Here is a 10,613-nt window from a genome sequence, read left to right as displayed (position 1 = left end):
CGTGGGGACCAGGTCACTCTCCAGTCGAGCCCCAGAACAAATCTTGCCTCTTTGGCCAGGAAATATGGATCTCTCCTGCCTAGAACATAGAATCGCAGGCTGGAAGGGACCTCGGAGGTCTTCTAGTCCAACCCCAGCTCAAGCGCTTTGCAGAATCATAAAATGACAGAGCTGGAAGGGACCCTAGAAGTCTTCTAGTCCAATCCCGTGATCAAAAAGGAGACCCTTGCAGAATCACAGAAGGAGGTAGTTGGAAAGGACCTTGCAGGTCTTCTAGTCCAGCCCCCTGCTGAAGCAGAACCTCTACCATCTCAGACAAGTGACTGCCTCCTCTCTTCTCAAAAACCTCCAGTGATGGAGCACCCACGATTTCTGGAGGCAGGTTGTTCCGCTGGTTAATTGCCTTCACTATTAGGAAATTTCTTCTCAGTTCTAGGTTGCTTTTCTCCTCGATCAGTTTCCATCTGTCGCTTCTTGTCCTGCCATTCTTCTCCTATGTCTTAAGTCTCCAGGCCTTTGATCATTACATTGGCCTCTCTGAATTGGCAAGTCTGAGTTGCTTCGAGGCCCCGCCCTTTCCTGTCAGCAAAAGTGAAAGTGGGAATCAGAGAGGTCACACCCTCACCCTAGCCAGGCTGCAAGAAGACTCCTTGGGCAGCTTCCTAGCCCGAATCTGGCAACGGGGCTTGTCACAGCTTAGGCAGCAGCTGCAAACGAAGGGGAAGGTAAGGGGACTCAAGATATTAGAAATTTCGTCTCGGTTCTAGGTGGCTTCTCTCCTCGATTAGTTTCCATCTGTTGCTTCTTGTCCTGCCTTCTGCTGCTTTGGAGGATGGGTGGACCCCCCCCTCTTCTTTGGGGCAGCCCCTCAAATACTAGAATTCTGCTATCATGTCGCCCCTTTCTTTATTTTCTTTACGCTAGCCAAACCCAAGTCCTGCAGCCGTTCTTTTCGTAAGTCTCCAGGCCTTTGATCATTAAATTGACAAGTCTGAGTTGCTTCGAAGCCCGGCCCTTTCCTGTCAGTGAAAGTGAAAGTGAAAATCAGAGAGGTCACACCCAGACTGCAGGAAGACTCCTTGGGCAGCTTCCTAGCCCGAATCTGGCAACGGGGCTTGTCACAGCTTAGGCAGCAGCTGCAAACGAAGGGGAAGGTAAGGGGACTCAGATATTAGGAAATTTCTTCTCGGTTCTAGGTGGCTTCTCTCCTCGATTAGTTTCCATCTGTTGCTTCTTGTCCTGCCTTCTGCTGCTTTGGAGGATGGGTGGACCCCCCCCTCTTCTTTGGGGCAGCCCCTCAAATACTAGAATTCTGCTATCATGTCGCCCCTTTCTTTATGTTCTTTACGCTAGCCAAACCCAAGTCCTGCAGCCGTTCTTTTCGTAAGTCTCCAGGCCTTTGATCATTAAATTGACAAGTCTGAGTTGCTTCGAAGCCCGGCCCTTTCCTGTCAGTGAAAGTGAAAGTGAAAATCAGAGAGGTCACACCCAGACTGCAGGAAGACTCCTTGGGCAGCTTCCTAGCCCGACTCTGGCATCGGGGCTTGTCACAGCTTAGGCAGCAGCTGCAAAGGAAGGGGAAGGTAAGGGGACTCAAGATACTATGGGGCAGAGAGAGGGCCAGTAGGAGCGGGAAAGGGGGGAGAAGACCAGGCTTCTCTGGAATTGGGGTGGTGGTGGTGATGGTGTCGGAGGCCTGTGTGGTCAAGACCTCCCTGCCCACAGTGGGGTGGGGGGGTTGCGACGCTCCTGTGGCCAGAAACATCGCGACACTGCCCAGCCCCAGGATTTTGATCCTGCCACAAGCCCAGCAGAGGAAAGCAGACTCTGCTCCTCTTCCTGCTGTAAACAGATTCATTCGGTTACGCAAATTTCTCTTTCCTTCTTTGCAACTCAGTTAGCTAGAACAGGCACGGGTTTGACGTGCCTGAGCTAGAAAGATTTGTGCCCTCAATTAAGAACAGAACAGAACAGAATAACAGAGTTGGAAGGGACCTTGGAGGTCTTCTAGTCCAACCCCCTGCTCAGGCAGGAAACCCTACACCATTTCGGACAAATGGCTGTCCAGTCTCTTCTTAAAAGCTTCCAGTGTTGGAGCATTCACCGCTTCTGGAGGCAGGTGGTTCACTGCTTAATTGTTCTCACTCCTTGATTAGTTTTGATGGGTCATATACAGGTAGTCCTCTAGTTATGCCACAGCTGAGCCCCAAATTTCTCTTGTGAAGTGAGGCATACGTTAAGTGAGCTTTGCCCCATTTGATGATCTTTCTCACCTTGGTTTTTAAGTGAATCATTGCCGTCGATAAGTTAGTCCCTCAGCCGTTAAGTGGATCCGGCTTCCCCAGTTGATTTTGCTTGTCGGAAAGTCGCGAAAAGGGATCGGGTGACCTTGGGATCCAGCGACGGTCAGAAATAGGAGTCTGTTGCCAAGTGGCTGAATTTTGATCACGTGACCCTGGGGACACTGCAACGGTCATTCAGTGTGTAAAATGTTCCTAAATCCCTTTTCCCGGTACTGTTCTAACTTCATACTGCACTGTTATAAATCGGGGATTATCTCTGCTCCCTCTTTTGTGCTGACTAAGTGGGCTGAACTCTCTCGTGGCATGACGTCTCCACTTTGCAACACGGAAAAAACTAACCCGGCCATTTGATGGGGCCGATCCGTGCCTTGGCCATCGCTTCCTGTTTGAGGTGTGTCCGTTCTGAGTTCATTTCCCCTGGAAAGAACCAATTGGTGTTCCTGTCTGGTCCTCTTATTGTTAGGAAGAAAGGTCGTCCCACCTCAAAACTGTCCCTGCCCCACTGCTCCGGACAGAGGGATCCTTACTCCCCCGATGCAGGATGGGCACCTCTGCCCATGAAGGCACCAACCACCTTCAGAGGGTGGAGCATGATCTTTGCCCACTGCCTGAACCCTGGGGGAGTAGCGGATCTGCCTGCTGGTCCCATAGCCCTTGTGACAGCCACGTAGGTGGTCTTCAGACTTTGAGGGTCTGTGAGAGACACAGGGTGAATATCATGGCCCCGTCAGAGCCCAGGTCTGAGGAGGAGGAGGATATGGAGCCAGGGTCAGTGCACGGGGATGGTGCAATCTCTATGGCTCAGGAGAAACGACCTGAGGACGAGGCAGGCGCAGGTCCCTCAACCCTCGGAAGAGTAGGCACGGAGGAAGAGAGGGCACAGGCTGATCGAGAAAGGCAGAGTCAACCCACGGCACCCCAGCTATTCGGGAGTACGGTTCCCAGCTCCTCACAAGGTTCACCTGGAGAGTAACGTTTAAGGAGGCGCAGTGAGGAGGGATTTTTGCCAGGAACAAGTGTTTGTCTTCAGATCACAGTTACGCCTTACTTTAAGAACTGCTTTCACTCTGTGCGTCAACGACTGGTGAGGGCTGTTCTTGGCTTGCCCTGGCCCTGATGATTCTCCCTTCAGACCTGCCTTACCTTGGGCCCCATCTTGCTTTGAGAAGGGCTCTTTGCCTTTTGGGTTGAATTGGGCCCTTGTGGTGTGAATTGCATTTGCCTTTTGTTTCACTGTGCCTTTTGGAAGTTGCTCCTTGTCTTGCACCTTTGCCGTGCTCTGAGGACTGCCCTTGCCGTATGCCTGGAACTCTGCCTTCGGGCCTTGCTGGATAATCTATAGCAGTGGTTCTCAACCTTCCTAATGCCGCGACCCTTTAATACAGTTCCTCATGTTGTGGTAAACCCCAAGCCTAAGGGCTCTCCAAGCACGCAATGATGCTGCCTGATCACCCACCGCGCTCGGGGCTCAGCGCTCCTCGTCTGTCCTCGCCGCACTTCCGAAGGTCGCCGACCTGCCCAGCTCCAGCTGACCGGGGAGGGGGGGCAGGAAAGCCGCTCCGCCGGCTCCACCCAGCCTGGTTGGAGAAGCGCCCAGGCAGGGAGACAGAGAGAGAAGCCAAGAGGGCAACAGCACCGGCAGAGCCTAGTTCAGCCTCCTCCGCCGACAGGGCTGCGAAGCAACGCAGCCTCCCTTAGGAGATGCTCAACGTAAACGAATCCGGTGCTGCAACGGCCCCCAGCTCGAAGCTGTGCGGAGACGGATAGAGGAGCAGTGTCTCGCTTTCTAAGACCATCGGAAATATGTGTTTTCTGATGGTTTTATGCGACCCCTGTGAAAGAGTCATTTGACCCCCAAAGGGGTCGCGACTCCTCGGGTTGAGAACCGCTGATCTATTGGCTGTTGGTTGGGGGACTGACTAGTCAGTGGAGGGCCATTTGTTTAACCTTCCCAAGAGAAATAAAGAACTCTCTGGAGGGCTGCCTGGTGTTGCCCACCTGGGTCCTAACAGTGAAGGTATCCCCTTCCCAAAACTCTTTACATGGGTGGATTTGGGGAGCAGGTAAGTGGCACTTGTTGGTTAGTGTGTGGGATGTAGGCTGTGCGGACTTCTCCAGTGGCCCTTCTGCTACCCGAAGCATCTGGGGGTCTGTGAGAGACACACACCCTTCCCCAAACTCATTATCGGTGTGGCCTGGAGTGCACCCAATGGCACTTTTTTGGAACAGCTTCCTAAGAGTTGTTGGGGGACACTCCTGGTTCAGGGAGGGACATGCACTGTCTCTCCCCCCTCTTGGTCAGTCTCTGCCTCCTCCAAGTGGTTCTTCTCTCTTGCAGGAGCAACACGCAGGAGCTGAGCCTGGCCATGGCTGAAAACATTGTGGAGACCCCAGCCCTGGGCCGCCCCTTCCAGCTGGGGATGCTGTACGACTGCCGCACGGATGTGCTCATCCCAGGTAGGAGCTGGAGGAGAGGCCGAAGGGTAGGCAGCCCCTGCAGGATCTCTAGAGGGGGGGAGAAGGGCACCACCATCGATTCTCCAGCACAGCACAGGGTCACTTCAGGCCTCGGCTCCTGGATCTACAGCCTGCTGATAACGGCTATCTGGGTAGGACCTGCCTGGAATGCGTATCCAACCCTTTGGACAGGCACACAGCAACTTTCCTCGGCTCATAATAAAGTCTCTGAAATGCTTTGGAAAATGATTACAAAAGGAGTTGAGGTCCTACCCGGGATAGTGAAGTGAGGGATATTAATTCTAAAGTTGTGGTGCTGGTGCTTTTCTGGGGGGGAGGGAGGTCTGAACACAGAAGGCCCCTCTGAACCCCTGATGAAAAACATGATTTCTCCAGGGAGTTGGAAATCTTTCTTGAAATCAACAGGTACATAGAAGTTCCCATTCCTCTCTACTCAGTCAAAAGCTTTTTGAGTTTCTGGTAGTTTGCAAAACTGCTGGGTGATGACCAGGCAGAACAAATGAGGTCACCATCCAGGAAAAATGATATCTCTATTGTCTCAGCATTCTGGGGCTTCTCTAGGCGTTTCTAAGGTCTCATTTCACGTTTATCTTCCTGTTGTCTCTTGTTCCGTGCAGGCGTCACCCTTTGGGACTACAGCTCTCTGCAGAAGGACCTGACCATCAAGCCTCAGCCCAAGACGGAATCGATAATCATTGCGTCCGACAGCATTGATGACAAGGCCTCCGCCCTGGACATTTCAGGATCAGCCAAGTATCTTCATGATACCAAGAAGTCCAAGCAACAGGCCAGAGTCACCGTTAGGTACAAAACCACCACCAGGTATGAGCAGCTGACAATGAACCATCTAGGAACCCAGAAAGTTTCCCATCCAGAAGTCTTTGAGCATGGCACGGCCACCCATGTGGTCACTGCAATTCTTTTTGGAGCCCAGGCTTTCTTTGTCTTTGACCGAGAGGTTTCTTCAACAGAGATGATAAAAAATATAGAAGGAAACATCCATCTTGCAATCAAGAAGGAGATATCAATCATGGGAGAAGCAGAGGCCAAACTAAACAAGGAGGAGAAAGAGAATGCTCTGAAGTTCAGTTGCACGTTCCATGGAGATTTTTCTCTGGAGAAAAATCCAGTCACTTTCCAAGATGCCATGAAAGTTTACGAAACTCTACCAAAAATGTTAGGGAAAGATGGGGAGAAGGCTGTTCCTGTGCGGGTCTGGCTCTACCCGCTGACCAAGCTCAACACCAGAGCAGCTAAGATGGTCCGTGAGATCAGCCTAGAATTGGTCTTTGATGCTGAGAAGATCTTGGAGGAACTCAACGAAATCCAGATGCAAAGCAATGATCTAGCCAACGATCCCATTGCCGAGACCTTCCCTGAGATCAAAGAGAAGATCCAGCAGTTCAAGGATCTGTGCAAGCAATATAGGCAAACTTTCCAGAAACAGCTGGCCAGAGTGTTACCTTCCATCCGGGGAGGAGGGCAGGAGGAAGGGACCCTGGTGGACATCTTGACGTCCATCAACCGGTCACCCTTCAATAGCCAAAGACTCCGTGAATTTCTAGACACCAAGAAAAGAGAAATTAACTTTGTCAAATCTTTTCTGACTATTTTAAATAAGATACAAATTATCTCATCTCAGAACAAGTTGGAAGAAATAGTTCTCGACCCTCAGAATGGATACGTGGTCTCCTTTATATTCACTTCTTTACACGAAGAGGAGCCGTTTCTGTTGAGCTTACGGGACAAGCTTCAGGAGCAATTCTTGCAAGAATCAGCTACGTCCACCAGATCCACTCCTGGGGTGAAGAAAGGCAAGGCCTGGTTTGAGGACCAGGAGAGGACCCACAATGCTCGCCAAACGGCCAAATCCATGAAAGACTTTTTCACTGTCAACCAATCGACTGAGAAGGTCCGCTTTGTCGTGGCCTCACTCCCAGATGTGGAGACCCCAGGAGCCTCCATTTACCTTTATGAAGACAGAAGCCTGGTCAGCAAGAATTTGAGTTGCCCTCAAAACCTCTCCCTTTGCAGATTACTGAACGGAGACATAACAGCATTCAGCTGAAGTTTCAGCCAGCTGAATATGGAAAGGCTGCCATCTCCAGCTATCTGGCAGAGTACAAGATTGCAGGGGAAGAAAAGTGGAAGACCGTGAGGACAGAGGACGCCCAGGAGATGTTCCTTTTGAAAAATCTGCCATCAAACACAGAGTACCAGTTCCAGTATGCTGCTTGTTGCAAGCTTGGATTTAGTAAATCCAGTGACCTGAGCCCACCCATAAAGACCTTTCCCACCAGCCCTCCTGAGAAATTAAGAACGGTCACTGCAGCATCTTCTGTCATCTCTGTGGCCTGGATGAATCCCAGCATCATTGCCTCAGGAGTTGTGGTCAAGGAGTACAAAGTGGAGTACAGAATGGTAGAGGCTGGAGTTGGGAAGGACCAGTGGACTGGAAAAAGGACTGGGAGAAAAATAGAGTTTTACCCCATCGAAGGTCTGAAGCCCCAGACGGCATATAGAATACGGGTGTCAGCCGTGTGTGACAATGGAGCTCTGGGTGTCCCCAGTGAGGAGGTGGAAGTCTCCACATCACTGGAGGAAGAAGATGCACGCAACGTCGCCCACCAGTTCTTTCAGGGAAGCTCCCCGATGGAGGACACACATCCGTTAGTGTTCGCTCTTCCTCTGGAGAAAGTCCCCTCAGATGCCTCCACCTCCTGTCTCATATACCAGCTTGGAAAGGAGAACCCAAAAGTGCCCAACAAAGTGATCCTGATGATGGGAGCAACATGGTCTGGGAAAACCACACTGATCAACGGGATGATCAATTATATCCTGGGCGTCCAGTGGGGAGATAATTTCAGATTCAAACTGATTCACGAAACCACCCCGAGAAGCGAAGCTGGAAGCAGGACGTCTGAAGTCACTGTCTATGTGGTGCACCATCAGGAGGGTTTCCGGATTCCCTATTCTCTCACAATCATTGACACTCCAGGATTTGGAGGCAAAAGAGACGCAGAGCAAGACAAACTGGTTGAGGAGCAGCTCCGAGAATTTTTCTCCGCCCCAGGGGGCATTGACCACGTTAATGCCACTTGCTTGGTGGCCCAGGCCTTCCTTGCCCATTCAGTTCATGCCCAGAAATGCGTCTTTGATTCCATGCTCTCCCTGTTGGGAAAAGACGTGAAGGATAACGTCCAGCTCCTGATCACCTTTGCTGATGGGGGAACCCCACCTGTCCTGGAGGCCCTCAAGGAGGCTGACCTGCCTTGTGATCAGGACAAGTCGGGAACCCCTCTGCACTTCAGATTCAACCATTCAACCCTTTTTAGTCATGGAAAAAGTGGAGGAAGCCATCGTGCTGTTGCTGAAATATAGTGGAAAATGAGCGCCGAGAGCATGAAGAATTTCTTTGACTCGCTAATGTTGCTGGAAGCCAAAAGGTTAACCTTGACTATGGAAGTCCTCAAGAAACGTCAGGAGCTGGAAGCTGCTCTTAGAAGACCTCCCCCTCCCAAGATTGAGCAAGTGCACCCAAATAGTTTCCAGATCGGTATTGATCCAGTCGCCATTGGGAAGCATTCAGTCTCTAGGTACCAGGTGGAATATCGGATTGCAGGGCAGAATTGGAAGAGTCTCCATACTGAAGGCCCTAAAGATCAATTCACTTTGCAAGATGTGCACCTAAATCTTCAGTACCAATTCCGATGTGCAGCTGTGACTGAATTTGGGCTCGGTCAATGGAGCAAGGAGATCACTTGCATCTATCCTAGGGGGAGGCCTGCAGAGGTAACTTGACACCTTCTTTGGAGGAAGAGCGGGGGAGGAGGAGCACAAGGAGGCAGTAGAATAGGGTGATACCAGTTTTGGGTGCTCCATCACTGGAGATTTTTGAAGATTTTTGGCATTTGCAGCAAAGAAACTCCAGGGAAATTCTTTTACCAAGAGTTTAAGTTTCCTGATAGATCCATATAGGCCAGTGGTTCTCAACCTGTGGGTCGGGACCCCATTTGGGGTCGAACGACCATTTCACGGGGGTCGCCAAAAAACACAGTCCGCCATTTTTTCCCCCTTTTCCTTAGCTGTGCTACTCCCTTTTATTCTATTGGCTTTTGAAAGCCAATAGAATAGACTCTCTTGAATAGAGTATAATTCTATTGGCTTTCAAAAGCCAATAGGAATTGTCCAGGCTGTCTCTGCCCTGCTGAGCCCGCCAAAATTCCCATTCTGCAAACGGTGCTGCACCAGTTGAGTAATCCTCAACTTACGACCGGTTGAGTAGTCCTCGACCTACAGCCGGTTGGGGGTCGCGGCATTAAAAAGGTTGAGAACCACTGATATAGGCACAGTAGAAGCAAAGCTAGTTTTCAGGTTTTGCCATTAAAAACAGCACAGCAATAATCCCCCCTTTCCTCCCCGGGCCACCCATTGTCCGTTGTCCACCAATCCAGTTCAATCATTGTTTTGGGAAACACCTTGAGGTGCTGGAAACTTTCTCAGGCCACAACCCGTGCACCTACATTCCTCATTCCCCTCCCAGCCACCCATCAATTCCAATCATCCCCTTCTGCCCTCCCTAGTTTTTGTTGTCTGGTGGTAAGGTTTGCAAAGCGGATCAGCCATGACGCACGAGGCCACGGGAGCCGAGTAGGAGAGACTAGTCTCTGACCTGATGGAGACAGTGCCGGTGGCCGAGGGCCGTTTTGCAGAATGGAGGGAGCGACTACAAGCGTGAGGTCCATCCTGTGGGATGTCACAGACAGGGCTGAGTGGGAAGACCACTCGGGGAACCTGCTGGAGGGGGGGGAGATCTGATCCAAGTCAGGTCCTTTTTTAATCCCCCTCCATTTCTTGCTTGACTTCTGGGTGAGGTGAGTTCTTAGCAACCTGAGCAATGCAGCCTCTCCTTTGGCTGATTCTGTTTTGCTTTTCACGCAGAAATCTCAGGTTATCTGCTGTGCGGCTGGTGTGCGTATGACTGTAAGCATCCAAGGTAAAGTCTTGGGTCCTGGGGTTCAGGTGGGGTGGAAGCTACTGTTCTGGGTGGGGGGGGAACAAGCTATGACGGTCGTACACTGCTGACCAGTCCCCTTCTTCTCTCTTCTCCCCTTTGGGTTGTAGGGTCTGAACAGAGGATCGTCCTTGTGGGCAAAAGCGCAAATGGGAAAAGTGCAACGGGAAACACAATTCTGGGAAGCAACGTCTTTAAAAGTTCCATGTCACCTAGATCAGTAACAACAGCATGTCAAAAGGAGGACACACAGCTAAACAGCAGGAAGGTTGTGGTTGTTGATACGCCTGGCTTTTTCGATCCCAGTCTTCCACCCAACTACGTTGTTGCAGAAGTGAGGAAGTGCGTGAAGTTTTGCTCCCCGGGTCCCCACGTCATTCTGCATGTGATGCGTCCTAGTCGTTTCACTCAGGAGGAGGAGCAGGTGCCTCAGCTGATCAAAGAGATTTTTGGCCTTAAAGCCAAAAATTACATCATCCTTTTGTTCACACGCAAAGAGGATCTGGAAGGTACCTCTATCGAAAATTTCATAGCTGTATGTGATAAAAAACTGCAGCAATATGCTGCTGAATGTGGGAACCGGTTCCTGGCTGTCAACAACAAGGCCGAAGGGGCGGAACGAGAGGCTCAGGTGGCCGAACTGATGACCATGATTGATCGTCTGGTAGAAACGAACAAAGATGCTCCTTATTACACGGAAGAGATGATGAGCTTCAACGAAAGACACAACTGGTTTTTCCCCCTTTCCAACAGAGGCCAGAAAGTCTCTTTAACTGAGCCTCGACTCCCAAGGTAGCAACTCTACCACAGCCCTTCCG

The 10,613-nt window shown here is 50.9% G+C and overlaps 2 protein-coding genes across 2 annotated transcripts; both read left to right on the top strand.

Moving 5' to 3' along the window:
• The first annotated feature begins 706 nt into the window (after positions 1–706).
• On the top strand, positions 707–6,883 carry LOC120299903 (stonustoxin subunit alpha-like). The gene is made up of 3 exons (XM_039325202.1): positions 707–725; positions 4,642–4,760; positions 5,399–6,883. Exons 2-3 carry the CDS (start codon positions 4,670–4,672, stop codon positions 6,847–6,849), a joined length of 1,542 nt encoding a protein of 513 aa, XP_039181136.1. The 5' UTR covers positions 707–725; positions 4,642–4,669; the 3' UTR covers positions 6,850–6,883.
• Positions 6,884–8,139: 1,256 nt separating this feature from the next.
• Positions 8,140–10,607, top strand: LOC120299904 (GTPase IMAP family member 9-like). The gene is made up of 3 exons (XM_039325203.1): positions 8,140–8,573; positions 9,723–9,777; positions 9,906–10,607. Exons 1-3 carry the CDS (start codon positions 8,169–8,171, stop codon positions 10,589–10,591), a joined length of 1,146 nt encoding a protein of 381 aa, XP_039181137.1. The 5' UTR covers positions 8,140–8,168; the 3' UTR covers positions 10,592–10,607.
• Positions 10,608–10,613: the final 6 nt, after the last annotated feature.

Source organism: Crotalus tigris, unplaced genomic scaffold, assembly GCF_016545835.1.
Source record: "Crotalus tigris isolate CLP2741 ecotype Arizona unplaced genomic scaffold, ASM1654583v1 scf7180000024320.386069, whole genome shotgun sequence".
NCBI classification, from domain to species: Eukaryota; Metazoa; Chordata; class Lepidosauria; order Squamata; family Viperidae; genus Crotalus; species Crotalus tigris.
This window is presented reverse-complemented; position numbering and strand designations above follow the sequence as displayed.